Source organism: Psittacula echo (assembly GCF_963264785.1).
Source record: "Psittacula echo genome assembly, chromosome: 9".
NCBI classification, from domain to species: Eukaryota; Metazoa; Chordata; class Aves; order Psittaciformes; family Psittacidae; genus Psittacula; species Psittacula echo.
Genome location: NC_137745.1, coordinates 18067263 through 18086817, shown reverse-complemented (window position 1 = coordinate 18086817; position 19555 = coordinate 18067263). Strand labels below are relative to the sequence as shown.

The following is a 19555-nucleotide window of genomic DNA, read 5'->3' as shown; positions in this document are numbered from 1 at the left end:
GGGGTGTTGTGGCTCTGCTGCCCACAGGGCTGTCACCGTGGCCCCTTCCCCGGAGCTCAGCACACGAGTGTGACGCCAAGGACCCTCGTCAGACACTGCTTTTGGGCGGACACTTCTTTCCCGGCTCGTAAGAGGCGGCGAAGCCACGGCTGGCTCCCTCCCGCCTCACCCCTCCCGCAAGCTCCCTGCCCGCTCTGAACATGGCCGCCTCACCCGCTTCCAAAAGGGCCGCCGCAGCGTCGCAAAGTGCACCATAGAGACAAGCGGCGTTCAGTTCTACACGCCGCTGCGGCGCGCTCCCTGTGGCAGCTGGGAGCTGCGGGGATCTCTATGGCAGCAGCGGCGGCGCTGCCGGGCTCTGAGCGGGCCCGGGTGGCGAGAGGATGCCCCTCGCTGCCTATTGCTTCCTGCGAGCTGTGGGCAAGGGCAGCTACGGGGAGGTGAGCCTGGTGCGGCACCGCCAGGACAGCAAGCAGGTAGCGAGGGGCAGGTCGCTGCGGGGCCGGGCTGCGGCCGTGGCGTGGTGTGAGGAGAGCAGCCGCGGCCTGGTGCTGTTGGGGGGAGTGCAGTGCCCGGCCTTCATATGAGTGCCTGGGGCAGCGGGCCTGCGGCCTGCTGTGGGGGTGCAGCCGTGACGGGGACCTGGCGCTGGGGTGGAGGGCTCTTATCCTCCGTTGTCTGTGAAGGCTTTTATTAAAGGTGTGAAGAAGACTCTTCGCCCCCTTTAATATCAAAAATAAAACTCCAAACCCCCAAAATCCGCACTGTTTTTTTGGTTTTTTTTGCCGTGTTTAAATACTACTGCCCATAAGGTTTTTTTGGGGGGCTTTTGGGGTTTTTTTAAATGTATAATCGCTTGTTTTGGGAAGGAAAACCTAGTTTTGGTAGTCTTTCAGGTGTCAGAAAACACAGCCTGCTCCTTTTAGCATGAAGCAGAAAAGGTTGCTCTTGACTTTTTGCTGCTTGTATAGTCCTTTTATGATATACACGTGGTGAAGACAAACATGATAGCAAGGGTGGAAAAACCAGCCTCTGATGCTGGGTTTTGCTGACATTGGCTGTGCTGGGGGGAGATGGGCTTTGTATTTGCTGTATGGACTGTGGCAGAGCCTGGCAGAGTTCTGCTTATGGCAGAGTGGAGTGTGGGTATTTTTGTCTTTGCCTTTTTGATGGAAATTTGGAATGATCTGTCTTGCCTGGCCAAAGCATATGTGTTTGATAGGAAATGCAAGAGGATAAAGAAAGGGGGATGGCAAATGTCTGCGTAGTGATGCCACAGAAACGTTGGGTGAGAGCACTACACCCAGGATTTAACTAGAGATGATGGGAGGAGTGTGCCCAGCAGTGATCAGTGGGTGCATCCCTTCCAGATGAAGGCAGGGAAGAAGCTGGAATCCCTTCGGATTTGGTTGGATAGCAGTGATGACAGCACTTGTTCCCTCTGGGCCTGTCACTTCAGTGCATAGTCCAATGTCAGCAAAGAGTTGCTAACCTTATCATCCTAAAAGTAAACAGTGCGTTGAGGTGACTTTCAACCCTATACAGGTCCTTGGATTTCTCCTCTGTCATGTTACTACTACTGGTCATTAACATTGGCAAGAGCTTAGCTTCCTTATCATTGTTAATTTACCTTAAATATTTGATGTGTGTAACTGTGTGTTTTGCCAACTTTCATAAACTTTCTTCTGTAGTGGGATGATCATGGTGGTTTGTTGCGGCTTTGACAACGTGCTACATGTTCTGTGAAAGAAATCATATTTGATTTAAGCATATTTGGTGTTGGCTGAGTGCTGGGTTTTTTTTTGTGGAGGAGGTCAAGTGGCTCCAAATGTTTAAAATCATAGAATAGTTAGAGTTAGAAAGGACCTGAAGATCATCAGGTTCCAACCCCCCTGCCATGGGCAGGGACACCTCACACTAAACCATGCCACCCAAGGCTCTGTCCAACCTGGCCTTGAACTTTGTAAACAGCTTGGTATGAAATAAGGCAGAAGATCATTGCAATAGACTTCATGGGAATCTTGTCAGGATAACATGCTCATTAAATGAAATATAACCAGTGCTAGGTTTAAAGTTAGGCTAAATGTATACTTTGCACATTTTGGTAGTATATCCTGTAAAGATAGATGCTGATATAAAGCTTCTGGTTTCCATGCCCAAGGATACATTTGGAGTTGGTTTGTCACACAGAACATAGTAGTTACAGCATTTCTATTTTATTTTAAACTTAGATGATGCTGTACTCAGTTTTGTTATATTCCTCTTGGGAGCTTTGCATTGTCACAGGGTATAAGAATTGAGGAGTTTTTCAGAGGTCTGCTGGATGCTAGACATACAAAATCACAAGGTACTTTGGTTTCTGCTTAATTGGTTCCCTTGGGGCAGTCTTTCCCACCACTGCTTAAATGTGCTGGACTAAATTAATAGGGCCAGCCTGGGAAGTAGACACCATAAGCAATTGGTAGAACACTGAAACTGAGTAAGCAAAAATTGATGTTTCAATTTAAAAGCTCTCAGGTAGAAGTGGGATCACGTGTATACGATGGCATGGTTGTTGTGTGGAAGGCTGATGCTCTAGAAGTGATTACCACAAAAATTATGTCAGGAAGGGGCCAGAACTAAATATTGGTGCTGTGTATGATGAATGCGTGTTACGGATTTTATTGTCTCATCTTCAGCTTCAGAGATATTGTTGCTAAACGCTGACATTCCTAAGAAACAGATGTGATGTAGCACATACCAGGGAAGTAAATAACAGCTTTCATGTGTAGCTTAAAAAAACCCCAACTTAACCCATCTTAATCCAGAATAAAAGAAATTTAGGACTGAGCGTAAGACCTTTTGGCTTTCAGTATGACCAAGAGTCTCTACTTCCCTCTAATAGTTCATTTCTTCTTGAATAAGTTTAAGCCTGCATATACAGAAACTCATGAATGCAACAGACAGTTTTAAGGCAAGTTGTTAAAAAAGTAAATGATGTCTACTTTCAGGTTTTTGAGAAAGTATTTTTTCAGTGTGCCCCTGACTGTAGCAGCCCCCCAGCTGCATTTCTACTTGCCACATTTCTTTTCCAAATAGGAGATTTTTTTCCTGTTCTCCCATTCTTCACTATTTTGTAGATTTTTCATACAAAGCAGTTAATCCCAAGTCAGTTCTGTCTTGGAGGTCTTCTGTCAGGTACAAGTTTTTTAAGGAAAGAATGAACTGACCTGAAAAGCTCAGCAGCATTATTTTGTGCATTCAGAAATTCAGCCTCACCAGGTATTTCTTCTGAATATGACAATTTTAACACCATTGTTTGGTCTTCAGATGCATGAGCTATGTTTGCTGAAGTTGTGAGATGTCATTTTTTGAGTTTCTCTTTTTTTACAAACATGTGCTGCGTTTCTGAAGAAGTGAAAGGAGAAGTCCACTTTTCCTTAAAATAAAATGAAAGGAGTTGGGTTTGGTTTTCTAGCAGGGAAGAGCAAATTAATCCTAGCCAGATGACTTTTATCCTAGACATCCATTGTCATTTTTTGCACATGACTGCATACTTTGCTTAATGCTATCATATTTTTAAAGTTATTATTGAAATGACCTGTTTTGACAGTAACTGTGATGGACAAACGGGTGTTTCAGGCTTAAAAGATGGGCAATAGACACACATGTAAAATGAGAGGGGAGAAAAAAAAAGTATAAATGTGAACATGAGTCAAAACAAAGCTAAACACTGTAAAATTCCTGTGCAGAGATATGTTGAGGTAGATGAATAGAATAGCCAAAGCTCTTCCATTTTTATGGCACAATGGTAGAAATAATATGTAACTGCTAGGCAAATTGTAGCCTCCATATAGAATAATATGTAGAGATTTCAAATACTGTACTTCCTTTAGATTTGGGGAATTCCCTAGGGCTTCTGCATAGTTACTGTCATTTCTTATGATATACCCTGCAATTTCTTTTACAGTACGTCATCAAAAGGTTAAACCTTAAAAATGCTTCCAACCGAGAGAGGAAAGCAGCAGAACAAGAGGCACAGCTGTTATCCCAGTTGAAACACCCAAACATAGTCACCTACAGAGAGTCCTGGCAGGGAGAAGATGGCCTCTTATATATTGTTATGGGCTTCTGCGAGGGAGGAGATCTGTATCACAAACTTAAAGAGCAGAAGGGCCAACTTTTGCCTGAGAATCAGGTGGTGGAGTGGTTTGTGCAGATTGCCATGGCACTGCAGGTAAAATAAAGTGTAACTTTGTCACTTGCAGACAGAAATTTAATTTGGCTCTTCCTGCATTGAAAAATTTCACAGTTAGGCTGCAGACTTTGAATTCCAGTTTGGCTGGATTAGCATCTATATACCATGGTTCTTAGTACATTAGGAATGTACACAGATCACTGTAATCAGATTAACTGTTTTAGCTAACAAATTGCTACTATATTTCATGCCTACACCTCTCTATCACAATAGATAGTGGTGATCTCCTGCGTATTCGCAATTGTAGTCTGAAATGTTTCTCTGGTTTGAAAGTTTAGGCTAAATTTACAAAATGTCATTTCTTAAAAAAAAAGAAAAAAATAAGGCAGACTGTTTCAGAAGCATTTTGTGTTCTGTGGTTTTGCTGGTGGTTTTTTAATAGTAAATTTAGACTACTAAGTCGTCATTTCTATTAAATCTTATCTCACTGTGTTGAAATTTAATAACTAGAGGTTATCAAACTTCAGGAACAATTGTTAAAGTAATAAAGACCAGATGAGAAATAAGAAATTGGATAGAAAATTCTACTTGAAGGTTGCCTGCTGTGATCAGACACATGCAAGTGTTCAGTACTACCTGTTCTTGTTTATTATAAGACTAATTTTCTTCTGTTTACACAAAGCTCACATTCTATTTTCGAGTGAAATTTTATACTTAAGACTAAGAAATGCTAGTCAAGTAATGGATGCAGCATCAAGTTAAAATCTGAGTCTTAACTTTACATTTTTACTTCCTCTTTTCTACTTGTTAGAGCCACACAGGGACATTTCACCAAAGTGATGCCAAATTTTGGGTCCATGCCATATCAGGCGTTCTTAATGTTAATTTACTAATGCTGCATTCAGCAGGGGCACTCCTGACTTTGCTAGTGATGTATGTTTCCTTTCTGTATTTGTGTTTTTCCTCTTTGACTTGTGTAATGTGGTTTTAGTTTTCAGTGTAAAGGACCAATTAAAAGTTACTTAACTCTATTTATATGTTTTTCCCCCCAGTATTTACATGAAAAGCACATTCTGCACAGAGATCTTAAAACTCAGAATGTTTTTCTGACACGAACAAATATAATCAAAGTGGGTGACCTGGGAATAGCCAGAGTGTTGGAAAACCAGTATGACATGGCCAGCACTCTCATAGGCACACCGTACTACATGAGCCCTGAACTCTTTTCTAACAAACCCTACAACTACAAGGTAGAGTATGTTAATGCAAATGTTGCTTGTTAGGCAATTTATTTTGTCTGTCTGGGAACATTACAATCTTACTGGTTTTAATTTCTTGTCTACAGTGAGCAAGAGCTGAGGGGAAACTGTTCTAATGAAAAATCACAAGATTCTTATTTGCCAGTTAAAACCAATATTGTACTTAAAAAGAAAACAAAGGAAAAGTCCTACAAACAGAAACTTTCTGTACTTTTCAGAAAAATCTGGTGATAGAAGAAAATGATTCAGTTGATAAAAATGAAAAATAGAGTGAGACTGAAGCTTAAAGCTTGTTGTGGAGTTTGGTCTTAATTAGCTGACTGTCACTAAAGGCTTCTTCTAAAGCAGGTGATTAACTTCTGCAAATAATAAAAAGTTCCCCTAAACTTTTTTTTCTCTCTTTTTTTTTCAGTCTGATGTTTGGGCATTAGGCTGCTGCGTTTATGAAATGGCTACACTGAAACATGCCTTTAATGCCAAAGACATGAACTCTTTGGTGTATCGAATTATTGAAGGAAAGGTAAAAGCTTCTCCACTTTTTTTGTCTGTGCTTGGATTTTCTGTCTAGAACTGAGATTATCTTTTCCAATCAGAAATACTGCATGGAGTTAAAAATACTTTGCATGCTACCTGCATCATCACAAAAGTTGTAAGACTGGTATTTCATCATGGTGCATGATGTAATGTGAGACCCAAGCAGTTATTACTTTGTAGATATTTGGTAAAGTTGTTTTGTTACCCTGTTGTGTCAGTAGTATACTGATTAATTTTCAGAGTTCTGAGCTTACTTTCTTAGTTTGCTTCTGGGTTAAACATTGTGCAAAATGTTAAATCACTTTTCATGTGGTGCCGTTTTCCTGTTAGGTAAGAGTACCTTGCTTAAGTTTCTGTCCTGCTTTGGTATATGAGAAAGTTAATATGGAATTATTTAAATTTTTAAGCCTATTCACAGAACTTTCACTGCTGGTATTAATGAAATTACAAACAGTTCTTAGACAAAACACTTTGAATTTCTATATTCCTTTTAATGCTAAGCACTAGGGAAACTTCAAGCATGTGAACAATAGGACTGTTCTTTATGCAAAGGATGTAGCTGAATATAACTGTCATGCATAAATAATCTAGCAGTAGCCCCTATTGACAAATATGTTAAATAATATCAGACTTCCCTTTCTTTTTACAGTTGCCACCCATGCCAAAGGATTACAGCCCACAGTTGGTAGAAATAATAAGAACTATGCTCAGTAAAAGACCTGAGGAAAGGCCTAGTGTGAAAAGCATACTCCGACAGCCATTTATCAAGCACCAGATTTCTTTGTTTTTGGAAGCCACAAAGGCGTAAGATACTTCCATTGTGTGATTCTGTGCAAAATATTCGTGTTACTGTGGTCTTTGTTTGACAACTTTTCCTATTTTTTTGTAGCTGTATAAATTATGTTACCTGCAGTTACAAAGCATACGAACATATGAGTTTCTTTAGATGCTTTGAGGAATAGAAGGGAATTAGAATGGAAACTAGTTTTTTGTGTAAATCTTGAATAAAACTGTGCGATGGTTAGGATTGCACAGCTTAGTCATGAGTTAGTAAAAAAGAAGGAAGTGATACGAAATATGCACCTTGCCGTATGGTTCTTTGAGGCCATTTATCAGCTGAGAGTTGTAATGGCGAGCTCCTTTTTATATTCACTGATATAATTATTTTTGTCAGGTTTAGTCAATTATTTTATTGCCCCAGGTAAGACAGATCTTGGTGCTATGCTGAATAAGTGTACATTGCTAGCAGAGTCTGAATGGTGTTTTTAAGCTCCTTTTATAGAGTTAAAGTGAGTATCTTGTGCATGATCTGTTGAAAAAGCCCAGTGTCTTATACTCCCGGTATGTAAGCTGTTTAATGTGGTGTGTTTTTTTGAATCAGTATGATCTAGAGAAATATCCTAAGGTCTTACTGATGGTGATTGCATGAACAACTTTTGTTTTCTTTACAGAAGGGCAGCCAGAAGTCAAAAGAAAACGGTGAATTCTAAACCTAAAGATCCTTGTTCTCTGGTCTCAGTAAAGAACGACTCTCGTAGCAGGAATGTTACACACCAAAATCACTCCTTTGAGCAAGCCAGGAAATACAAAGTTGTGAGTTACGTACTTTTTCTTTAAGAAAACAAAGAACCTCTTTCCAGTGCTTAGAATGGATCTTTTGTAATGGTTAATCTTGTGCATGTTTTTTATTTTCTGTAATGAGTTTGTAATAGTTTAAGCTTTCAGTGCTGAAGTACTGAATGTACAGTACATCTTAGAAACTGTCGGTACTTGCTGGCTTCTCCCTTATGGAAGAGCCAAGGGAGTACAACTTTTCTTTCATGGTCCTAATGAAAAGTAGGTGTACTACATGTGTATAAACCAATGCCTGAAACAGGGCATTTGCAAATACAGTCTGTATCTGTTAAAAAATGTGGGTTGTGGCTTTTTTGAGGCTCTTAATCTGTAATTGATTGTAATTTCATTGCAGTTTATGTACCTTGGTATGTTAATGAATTTTCTTAGGTACTTAGAGTATTCTTTCATATGTCTGTAATACCCAAAAGGTAATTAACTTTTGTTTTCCTTTTAATTCTAGAATGAAGAAGATTACATCATCAAGTCTAAAGCCACCGAAATTTGTCCATCAGAAAAACAAGCTGTTGAGTTGGGAAGCAAACCAAGCAATAATGATTTGAACAACCTGGGAGACTCCTTAGCTACAGTTAGTGATGTGAATATTGATATCTTACCATCGGCAAGGGTGAAGTATGGAAGTGAGAAGTGTGGCAGTGAGCATATTTCAAAGAGTACTAAAGCAAAGAGAAATGTAAGTGTTCCAGGGAATTCTAAAACAACATCCAGTAGCCCACCAATGAAGGAAGATGGACTACAGCAAAAAACAAAGCTAGTTTCCAAAGCTGAAACTGTTGAGTCTAAGCAGTCTTTTGTTGATGTTACACGAGAAGATGATGACACTTTGAAACTCCTGCAGCCTGTGTCACGGGACCAAAAGCAAACTGATCTGGTAATGCATTTATGCTTACTTGAAATAGGCTTTGAAATAGATTTAACTAATGGCCAACTGTTAAAATTTAGAGAGCTGCTGATATGGTTTTTTGTCAAACTAGGATGCTGCTGATGCAATTAGAGAGATGCTGAAGTAGTTAGGAGCTGTGGCTTCAGATTTACAAAGGCAACAGTGTGAAGTAGTTTTAGTTGTACGTCTAGATGATAGAAATTCCATTTTTACAGTGAACAACAATTTTTTTTCCAGCTGAGAAGAGAGGTAGTAAAAATAGTTTTATAACTTCTCTGTTCTAAATAGGCCTGGCTGATCTTGTTGATCCTGATTTGGAGGGGGGGCTAATAGTTGGTGATTGTCATTTCATTGCATTGTGGTCTACAATGATATTTTTGTACATGTTTTTCTGATGAGAATTCATTATCTATTGCAGAGCTTGGATTCTACTGAAAAGCTGCTGGCACCGTTTGTCCCTTTTTTAATTCAAGTAAGTGTCCTGCTTTGAAGGTTTAGTAGCTTAAAAATGCTGGTACTGCAGGTATTTCTTTTAACTATCAAGTAAGAGGCTATTGTGGTTGTAACTGTATTATGTTAAGGTGAATGCAGTCCAGATAGTAAAGTGGCCTGTGTTGATTTTTTCTTTTAAAGTGTGTATGCATAAATCTGGAAATGGCATCTCTATATTTTATTAAAATAGTTCTACTTACTAGGATGATGTCTGTCCTGGAGCTTCGGGAGATGCTCAGGAAAAAGTTACCTCCCACTTGCAGCCTCATAGTCCTGTGAGTGAACCCTCTCTCTCACGGCAGCGACGGCAGAAAAAAAGAGAGCTTTCAGAAGTCTCTTCAGAGAAGGTGCAGATACTCAAAAAATAATCCTGTTTTTTCCTTTAAGACTCCTGCGTTTTGTATCTTTAAAAAAGAGACCTATTTGTTAAAAAAAGGCGGGGTTTTTCTAATGCTGTTCCTGTTCCACCTGTATCTGTAAAACTTCACTGGTAACAAAATGGAGAACATTCAAGATGTTCAAGGATTTACAGAGACTGCCTTTAAAGGACATCTCAGTAGCTCTCACAGGTGTGAGGCAAGTGTGCCAGATGGGTGCAAGGAAACACAGTGAACACTCTGCTGTGCTACAGTCTTTCCTAGCAATTTCCATCAGGTCTTCTCACTGTTTGTGACTACAAAATATATAGCAGTACATTTCCTGACTGTTGTTGATAAGGCTACTTGTAGTAGATTACTAGGACTTTGGAAAAAACGTAATGGCTACCCTGAGCTTATGAGTGCAAACTCTAGAAAGAAGATCTTGACATGCATATTAGATAAGGGCTGCTGAAGAGGTTACAGAAGAATCCAGAACCTCTGGCATCCAGCCTTACCATGCAATAATATCTTCTAGATTGTAGAGTACTTTTAATAAAAAATGTACAAATTCTTGCTCACTTCTTTTTCAAGTTCAGAACGGCTGTTCCCTGGCCTTTGCCTTTGCCTTTGCCTTCTGATGTGAACACAAAGACAACACAGAGGTGTGCAGAGCAGCGTGGTGCTGAAGCTTCTGAATCTGTAAATAGCACCAAAACCAGTCAAGTTGTCATTTCAAAGGTTAGTGCTGAATACCACGTTAGCTTATTTTTGTTTCTTGTTCCTTCTGAGCGGTTTGTTTTCTGAGTGCCTACACAGTGAGTAAATAAATGTGTAGTAGCTTCCTACCTAATGGGAGTCCTGTCAAGCACCTGGTCAGTGCAAGATGAAAAGCTGACTTGCTGAGCCATGGAGATCAGAAGCTCCTTTTCCAGAGTCTCATTGACCAAGACTGCTTTGTAATAGGTAATTAACATCTGTTAGGTGATCAGAAGGTCTACTCTGATAGCTCTGTCTTCCCTGTCAGTTGAAATGGATTTTTTGCTTTATAGGTGATTAGATAACAACAGACATTGTTATGTTTGCTAATTAATATCAAATGAACTTATTTTGAAGGAGCGGCCCTTGTCAGCAAGAGAACGAAGGAGGCTCAGACAGTCTCGGGAGATGTTTCCCTCTGGTAACTCAGGTTTGCATGTGAACATTTTATTTATAAGTAGGCTAATAACTTCTTTGTGGAAAAATTATAACTTGTCTGTTCTTCATTACCATCTTCAGAAAGATGCACTAAGGGTAAAATAAGTATTTCTATTAACATGTCTTTATTTTTCTGCTGCTTAGTCAGTTATGCTCAGCTGTGTTTAGCGGTGGCAACTTGTCTTTGAAATGTACATGAAGCACCGAATATACACCTTTCATGTACTGTAGTAGCGAATACCTACCTGCCTGTCTTCTGGCAGGTGATAAACTTTTTATTGAATGAGCATGAAACTACTTCAAAATACGTGCAGCCAAGTTGTAAATATTGTGAAAATGTCATCCTCACAGTGATTCCAGCAAGAGCAACGTCAAATAGTGCAGTAGTTGAAGCAAAATCACATATGGAAGATCATGTTAAAGTTACTCAGTCTTCATCAGATCCCAATATTTCTCAGGTAAACTGATGTCATCTACTTTTGAAATATTTAAATGCAGACATGATTTGGGAAGAAAGTGATATTAAATATATATATATATATTTGGAAGGAACTCTTGAGTTAGTAAGAGTTCTCTGTGAGTATTGTTTTGTAAGTCCTGGGGTAGAGTATGGATTTCTAAAATCCACATTTTTGTTCAGGCTAGACCAGTTCAACATTCCAGGCTCACTGTGTGTTTTCACTCCGCTTGTCAGAGATGAAAACTAGAGATCTCTTACTGATTGCTAAGGGATTTCTAAATTGCAGTGTTTATTTTGAAAGGGAAAAATTTTATCCTCAACTATGCTTTAGTTACAGATCAGTAGTCTGCTTTAAATTTCTATCAACAGCACACTACCTTTAGCCTGGTACATCTAGTTGTGCTTTCATAGCGGTGTTCTTAATCTGTAGTCATTTTAAGTGCATACATTTATATGCTGGCAATAAGGGATAGTTGCTAGATGAAAAGTGAATAGTTTCTGTTGACATGTTCTTCCTTGTCTAATGAGAAAGTCTTTTCTGATGTCTTAAATATACATCTGACAATCTTCTGCAACATCAGAGGAATGTTATTGATCCCAGTAAATGCAGAAGAGTCATAGTGAAGAAATTTCAGTCTGAAACTCAAAGCCCAGCACTTGCATGGAAAGTCTCTTGCATGTTTTACCTAATTGTGTATGCTTATAACGGGTATCTAAATGTACAAACTTCATCTGTATTCACAAACTGAGATTAAATTGTATGTACATATGCTAGTGATGGTTTTGCATATTATGCTATGCACTGAACAGAACACACAGGTGGTTAAAATCTCTGTGTATTTTAGGGAATGCTAGGAACTTACTGACTGATAAAACCTTATTTAAATATTCTTTTAAAATGGGTGTTAAAGGACCAATAGATGGACTTTATAATACAGTTGGTAAAGAACTGACACAAGTACAAGATTTGTTTTTAATAGAGGAACTCAATGAAGCATTTATAGTGGTTAAAACTGCATGACTCAGATGTAACGTTTGTCACATAGGCATTTCATAAAAAATACTGATGATGTCCTGTGTATTAGCTTGTTTTTAAAACAAAGGTTACACCTTTCAAATATTAGTAAGCCGAGTCTGTAAAATATGCTAGTTGAAAATGTTTCTTGCATGTAAGAACAGTAGCTTGTGCCATATTGATAAATTGCTTTCAGCTATTTGGATTCTTGTCTTCGCTTAGAGAAAGACAGAAACCCGTTGCCTATCTGATGATGAGTTAAGCTCTTCCACAAGCTCTACAGATAAGTCTGATGGTGACTCCAAGGAGAGGTAAGTGTTTTGTTTAATACTGTTCAAGAACTTTCACTGCTGTGTTGGACCTTGACTTGGAATGGAAAAAAATGACAGGAATTGCTTTCGCATTTTATCTCTACATAGTGATTGAAGAAATATGTGATGTGTAAAGCAAATGAATTCCATTTAATTGTTGTCTTTCTGTGACTATAAACTTGCTTCAACTTTCTGGAACATTAATTGTGAATTTTTACTGAGTGAGTGGGCTCTGAGCCTTTGTTAGATGAACTACTGGTGATGTTGCTGTTGATAAAACTGCATCACAAGAAGTAACTTAACAAGGAATACTTAGCAGGGCCTCACTAAACTTTTTGAAAGTCCTCTGAGTGCAAGATGGAAGTTGCATCATTATTAGTGACTGTATCACATCTTGCTTCTCCTCTACTAGAAAGAGCAACATGAATGAAATGAATGACTTGGTGCAGCTAATGACATGGACACTGAAAATGGACTCTAAGGAGAACTCTGTAAACTGTGCAACCTTGACTCCAGCCCCAGAGTTTAAAGTTCATAGAAAGTATTGTGACACTTTGATTTTGCATGGAAAATCACCTGGTGAATCAGAGGAATTCAAATTTGAAGATATTTCTTCAGGTTGGTTGCTTTGTTACTGCTTTAAATGAATGGTTGTCAACTGATATTAACCATAGAAAACCTGCTAGTGGGTAACAGAAGACAATCCACTCATTTCTTCTCAAATCTCAACAATGCTTACAGAAGTAATCATCATCCTAAATAATTCTGTGTGCAAAACTGCTCTATTTGTGGTTTACTTGCCAAGGAAAGGAATGTGTGTTCAATCTGTGTAGTTATTAATGAAGAGGGAAAGCTGGTCTGCAACATGTTTTTTTCCCCAAGTAACTTATACTTAGAAGCTTCCAAAATGAACAGTTGGAGTTGACTATTTTGAAATAAGATTTTGAAGATATTCAAACAATTTGATAGCTATAAAGCATTGTGAATTGTGGATAAAGCTGAAATTGTACACAAAGCATTAAACACAGGGGAGGTTTGTATAAGTATAGAAGTTCATCTTTGTGACAGAATTTGGGCAAGATTATTTTTCCAACAGATACAGGCACAAGAATTGAATTGCTTTTCATATTTAAGGTCTGGTTAAGTATGTATATGCATTCCAAAAAGCAAGAAAAAACCTGTATTTGCTGTGACTGCATTTACTGTGCAACAAGAGCAAGTAAAAAAGCTGAAGGTGGGGTTTTGAAGTCTCAGACCTTCTTGTCCTTATTGTTTTAAATGATGAGAATTCTACTTGTAACTGGTCTGGTGATAGGCAAAGCAATGGGAGAACAGTGGATTTTACTCTGGTAAGTTGATTCTGCATAGCCAAAGTAAAATATATTGATACAGTTAATCTCTAAGCAGGTGTGACAGAATGTTGAAAGTACAAATTTCAGTGTTTGGAGTTTTTTTCTCTCCATTTTTCTCCCTTTTAAGTATCGTGCAGTACGATCCTCCAGCTGTTCACTTACTACCATTTGGGATGACAGAGCTACTGCATTTCTAAGCTGAAACTTTAATTAGATATTTTATTTTGAGAAGGTGATCCATCCTATAAAAGGAGTGTCGGTGATTTCAGTGATTAAAAGAGCAAGCTGGTGTTCTCAGTTCCTAACAGAGGCCTCCCCTTATAAAATGACTGTCTCTTGTGGCAGCTTCTCCTGAGGAGCAAAAGCTTCAAAGGCTGTTGAAACAAAAAGATAGATGGCAGAAATGATGCCATTAGTGTTTTACAGTGATTAAACTTTTGTTACATTTGCTGTAAATACAAGTGATTGAATTGCTGAAATACTTGGCTGATGATGTAGTATTAGAGAGTAGTACTTTCCATTCAAATAATACTTGTAATACAGCATACAGGAAACAGGTGACATGAAGTTACAGGGTCCTAATTGTGCAAACTTTGTCTGCCTTGATTTTGTACCACCCAGTGCTGCAAGAGTGAGCAGCTGAGTGCTTCTGATTCTGACATTTGTGATCATCCTAACCAGCCCATTCAGATAAACAGTTATTTCCTGCACATGGTGAGCTGGAATTCTGCAGTAATGCATTCAGTCATCCCATATTCTTCTGCAGAGAGTATGAAAATTGACTGTACTGAAAGTACTTATTACTGCATTGATTTTAAAAACTTATTTATTTTATTGCATTTTTAATAGATGTGTTATCAGTTCCTAACAAGATTAGGAGAATTGTTGAAATCCTGAGATCTGATGTGGTTCAAGGACTGGGAGTGAAACTTCTTGAGAAGGTGTACAGCATCATGGAAGAAGAAGATGAAGTGAAGAGAGAGGTGAATGTCTTTCATAATAAAATTGTTTGATTTCTTTATAAACCTGAATAAATGAGCAGGGTCTTCCCCTCTCCACATCTCCCTTTTAGATATAGATATAATAGTGCAAACCTTGATTCCAAAAAGTATTTATATTTACCTACACGTTACTTCCCTCATGCTCCTCATGTCCAGAGTGAGAGTTTAATGTTGCAGCTGGTGACTCCTGTTTGAGGCAAGTGAGCAATGCCTCCAACTCATTTGATTCAAAACTTGGTTAAAAATGAATTGCTGCATGGTTAAGTGTAACCTGTGAAGATCCATTTTATGTTTTAAATTGTTGGGTGGGATTTGGAACTCTTGCCTTCGGACAACAGACTTGGCTATTCTTCTTCCTTCCCATGTATGTTTAAAACTTCACGTGCCACTTCCAGTTGAGCGCTTTGGTAGTTTGGGGTTTTTTATTAATATTTTAGTAGTTCCTGGTTTTTTCAATGTCAGTAAATTTTGTGTGTTCTAAATAGCTGCAGCTGCGGGAGCATATGGGAGACAAGTATGCGAGTTACAGTGCCAAGGCACGACATCTGAAGTTTCTTGAAGAAAATGTGAAGTTCTGACCAGACCCTTTGCCTCATAGAAAAGGACTGATTTATAGCCCATTTAATAGACTGGACCAGCTTACAGAGCACCTCCTTTGCTGGAATAAGGAGGTGAACTTGCAAAAAACTTTGTAGTAATATTTTTATGTTAAAATGTGAACCAGGCTATCACTTTCTCAGAAGAGAAACTGCTTAGTTTAGTTTTTATTCTCTTAATGAAACTTTTTAAGAAGTTGCTTTTTATAAATGAAAAGAGGGACAGATGGAGTTTTGTGCAGAAAGGAGTGTCAAAGCCAGTTTTGGTTTGAATGTGCAAAAGGTGTTTGGTTGGTATGGTCATGTAATACTACAGTAATAAAGTTTATGCCAGGGCTATGGTGTGATAGGCTACAAGCTATATTATATCAAATAGCTGTGAAAACTTAGCAGGGAGAAACAATTACTAATTTTTATAGCACCAAAAGCCCTTCATCTTCTGTAAATTGCCAAGTTAAAGTGCTAAAGGGGGTGGCTATGCTGCTTTTAAGTAAAGCCTTTTCTTTTGTGTTTTATTGCTAAGGCAATCACTGAGGCCGTGGAAAGTATTTGGTAACTGGATAAAATAAGTGTGAAAATGTTTGAAAGGAACACAGCCATGGTTACCATGGTCCCAGCTGGAGAGCTCCCTTTGCCTTACAAACACCAATTCCTTTTAGGAATGCAAGTGCCCAAGACCAGGGTCACTTAGAGAAATAGGCATTGTTACTTTTGCCTTTCCTTGCACCTAGACTGCGTTGCTACACATGCTCAGGCAGTGTCATGTACCATCACTGTAGGAAAAGCACTTCTTTTTTAAAGTACAAAAAAGTGAAAAGGGAATTGAATTTGTAAAATAAAATTTTAAATGCACAACCTGTCTCTTTCCCTGCCTCTAGTTTAAATATTGTAACCTCCAGCACCCATCAGGGAGATGGACATGACAATCAGTAAAGACGTGCAATCCCTTTGGATCCTGCTGCCTCTGGCATAGTAGAGGCTCAAGTTACAACGTTTCAAGAGCTACTGTACTCTGCAGAGTCAAGGTGTTACTTTCTCTACCTGGGCAAATTTATTTAAGCAAAAACTGCCAATGTGTAATCTCCTATGCTAGAAAGTTTCCAGCTCCCAGCCTTGTTCAGAACCCTGGGCTATGTACCGTTTTACAGGACTTGTTACAACCTGACCATATGGATGGATTGTTTTACACATGGTTAGAGATATTTTAGTCTAAGTCTAGATGTAGATTATTTTTAGGCTATGGCAACAGCTTAACTACACTTGATTTGCTGTGTTCCTTTTCACTAGAATACCCAAGTGAGACGTGACTTCCAGTAGCCTTCGGAGGTTAATCCCTCCCCACCTTTGCCTTCCCAGTGACTTCACTGACACTCCAGCCAAGATTCAGAGTTTTCATGTTCTCTGCAGATCTTGGTGTACTCCTTGTATATAAAGTAGTAAGAAAAAAACCCCAAACACCAAGCCAAGAAGTATCATTTAGTGGAAATGCATTTAACAAAATTTAACAAAGTAACAGCATAAAGAACTGGGGGGGGAGGGGGTTTAGCTTTTAGCATGTCTCTTTGGCTTTCTGTCTGCTGGCTTCTTTTCTTCTGTTCCTGACTCTTGGACAGGGAGCCACTTCAGAGGATTGCGACGGTACATAGGCCACGGAGGGAGTGTTAGCTTAGAGAAAAGGAATGAAGGCAAAACATGTAAATCAAGATGCTAGAGAAGTGTACCAGTTAAGTGTTCAGAAAGTTCACACAATTTCATATTATAAAGATATATATGTTTTACATTGTATCCTGCATAATCATGGGTGACTAAAGGACCCCAGCGAACTGCAAGGAGGAGGAGGACTACACCCAGCCTGAAGTAAAAAGGATACCCGTGAATTACTGAGGTAACACCAGCAACCCAGCCTCTCCAACGTGTCAGTGAAACCCTCCAGTATCTGGCCTCAGAGCTAAGTAACTGTAGTAAGACCAACTCTGAGGACGTTTAGATTGAGAAAGCAGATGGATGGTGATGCCACAGAACTATAGTGGCTTTTCAAAATGGTAGTACGTGTGTGTTAAAGTAGTGATTGGCCAAATCATGTTGCATCTGAACACTCAAAAGGTGTAAGAACCACATGCAAATCCCCATTCAGTGTGCCCCGACTGGAATGGGACACCTCGTGCAGGAATAAGGAATTACTCTTGTAATTCTATGCTTTGTGTCCTCACTTCTCTCCTAAAGTGGCATGGGCCAGCTGCACATTTTTTGTGACAAGCTGCTACTGCACAGAAAGCCTCACTGTCCTTTCTGTTACAAGTGCTATCAGCTTGGCTTAAAAGTAACATCTAATTGGAACAAAAATAATTCTAAAGTAGTATTAAACTGCAGTGTTCTCTAAAATCTGACTAGCCTTTGAGAAAAGGCACTTGCTGGCTTGTAAAGCACTTTCTACGATCAAAGAAAGTACAAATATGCATCAACAGTCAGGATTATATAGGAAACATTTGTCTGTGTTGACAGCCCCTTAATTTAATGATTAATTCAGGTGCATGTATTTTCTGGTTTGGGAGCAAAAAAAAAAATTTACCAAACACGATAAAGCAAATCCAGCCATAACTATGTAGACGGTCCATCCAAACTGCTCAGTGATGTAGCCATAGATGAAACCAATTATCTGCAAAACAAAATTTAAAGAAATGACATTTAAAATGAACTATTTGCCATGCCATGATTAAGTGTGTGTGTGGGGGAAGTTAAGTAGAAAACTAGATGTTTTCAAGAGTACAGTTCATACATCTTTCTAACCTTGTTTTCAAAATTGTAGACCAATAATGAAAGTAAAAGATTGAAAGAGAGTCTGAATCCATGAGAACCCCCTTGATTTTGTCATAAGCATTTAGTGACCCACTTAAGCCAAATAATAAAAAACCCCAACTTGTTTGTAAGATAAGAAAACAAAATCCTGGATGTTCTTGCCCATAACTGTGGTGTACTTACTGCAGAGACGAGAATGATTCCTTGAAAAATCTGTTCTGCTAATTTTTGACCCTTGTAGTCCTGTGGAAAGAGGTATCTTGTCAGTTACCCAAACCACAAACCTCCCAGTTAAAACTCTCTCAGGTAAGCACCTGGGGACAGCCTGATCACACCTTCTCAGCTTTTTTTTTCAACTGTCAAACCAGACTGCTGCTGTTTTTCTTACAGTGTCTGGATTACAAGTGTAAGAGTTAAGTTCTCAATTCAATTAACCCCTATAGTCTTCACCACATCATCTAAAAATAAAAACAAGCAATGTCTGCTCAGGATAAATAACGCAAGTTCTAGATATAATTACAGTTAGCTAAATATCATGAGGTAAATGCTGTTACACCCGCCTCCCCCCCCCCGGAAGACAGTACATGCTTCAGAGGATATGGATTTATGTCACCTGTGTTTGCACGAGTGGCTTTAATGAAAACACTTTGCCTTCTGGCTCTATACAGCACAGCCATACAAGTACGGAGGGATTTCCTCGCACAGCTGTGTATTACTTTCGGTTTACAGCACATTAAAGCTCGAATTTTCAGACCAAAAAATAAATCGTAATGACACGAAGTGCCACCCCCCATCCAGCAGCAGCTCCTCACACGCGGCTGCCAGCACGGCACGGAGGAAGGGGATCGCTGAACCCTGCAGGCAGCGCTGCTGCCAGCAGCGACAGGCGAGGAGGGCCCAGGCGCAGCCAGTCCCCCGCGGTGCTGTCCTACCATCTGCGTGGGGATGGAGCGGAAGATGTTCAGCATGGCGGCGGAAAGTGGCGCCTCACACTCCTCGTCCTGCTCTTCTTCTTCGTCGTCGTCGTCGTCGTCGTCGTCTTCCTCGTCCTCTCCAAAGCTCTGCGAGGTGGAGCTGCAGCTTGGAGGGTACCCGGGCTCGGCGCGGTGCCACCCGCGGTGCAGCAGAAACGGAAGAGTGCTGCTGATCTGGCCGGAAGCACTCCTCTTCAGCTCCGCCCCGTCCTTCGTCAACTCGGGGGGACAGTTCCCTGCTTCAGCCGTCGGCTCCGCGCTGCCGTTGTCCCTGCGGCCGCTGCTGTCCCGAGACCGGGCCTGGGCCTCGTTCTCAGGCTCTGCCTCGGCCTTCTTCACGCCGCCATCGGCCTGCTCCTCCATCCTCACCGGCCGGCACCAAGCGGCGCGGGACGCTGTCTCCCCGGCAACGGCGGCTTTGAGCGCAGGACCCCGGACTGAGGGACCTTCGGCTAGCAGGTGTTGAGGCGCCTTCGTCGTCGCCTGTCCAGAATCAACGTTGACTTAGCGCTGGCAG

The 19555-nt window shown here is 39.9% G+C and overlaps 2 protein-coding genes across 3 annotated transcripts; one reads left to right on the top strand and one right to left on the bottom strand.

Moving 5' to 3' along the window:
- Positions 1-341: 341 nt before the first annotated feature.
- NEK4 (NIMA related kinase 4) lies at positions 342-15250 on the top strand (the record flags this gene model as incomplete). The annotated part of the gene is made up of 16 exons (XM_080625397.1): positions 342-476; positions 3950-4216; positions 5230-5427; positions 5849-5956; positions 6620-6774; positions 7422-7563; positions 8048-8476; positions 8907-8960; positions 9184-9327; positions 9931-10077; positions 10453-10516; positions 10885-10991; positions 12231-12319; positions 12732-12937; positions 14521-14654; positions 15158-15250. The coding sequence occupies exons 1-16, from the start codon at positions 384-386 to the stop codon at positions 15248-15250; spliced, it is 2430 nt and encodes an 809-aa protein (XP_080481523.1). The 5' UTR covers positions 342-383.
- SPCS1 (signal peptidase complex subunit 1) lies at positions 13930-19401 on the bottom strand (the record flags this gene model as incomplete). Of its 2 annotated transcripts, none has more annotated exons than XM_080625413.1 (4): positions 13930-14045; positions 17838-17924; positions 18248-18307; positions 18997-19401. In XM_080625413.1, the coding sequence occupies 4 exons, from the start codon at positions 19399-19401 to the stop codon at positions 13944-13946; spliced, it is 654 nt and encodes a 217-aa protein (XP_080481539.1). In that variant the 3' UTR covers positions 13930-13943. The 2 variants fall into 2 exon arrangements, with proteins under 2 accessions (XP_080481539.1, XP_080481538.1); XM_080625412.1 differs by lacking the exon at positions 13930-14045 and adding an exon at positions 16725-16933.
- Positions 19402-19555: the final 154 nt, after the last annotated feature.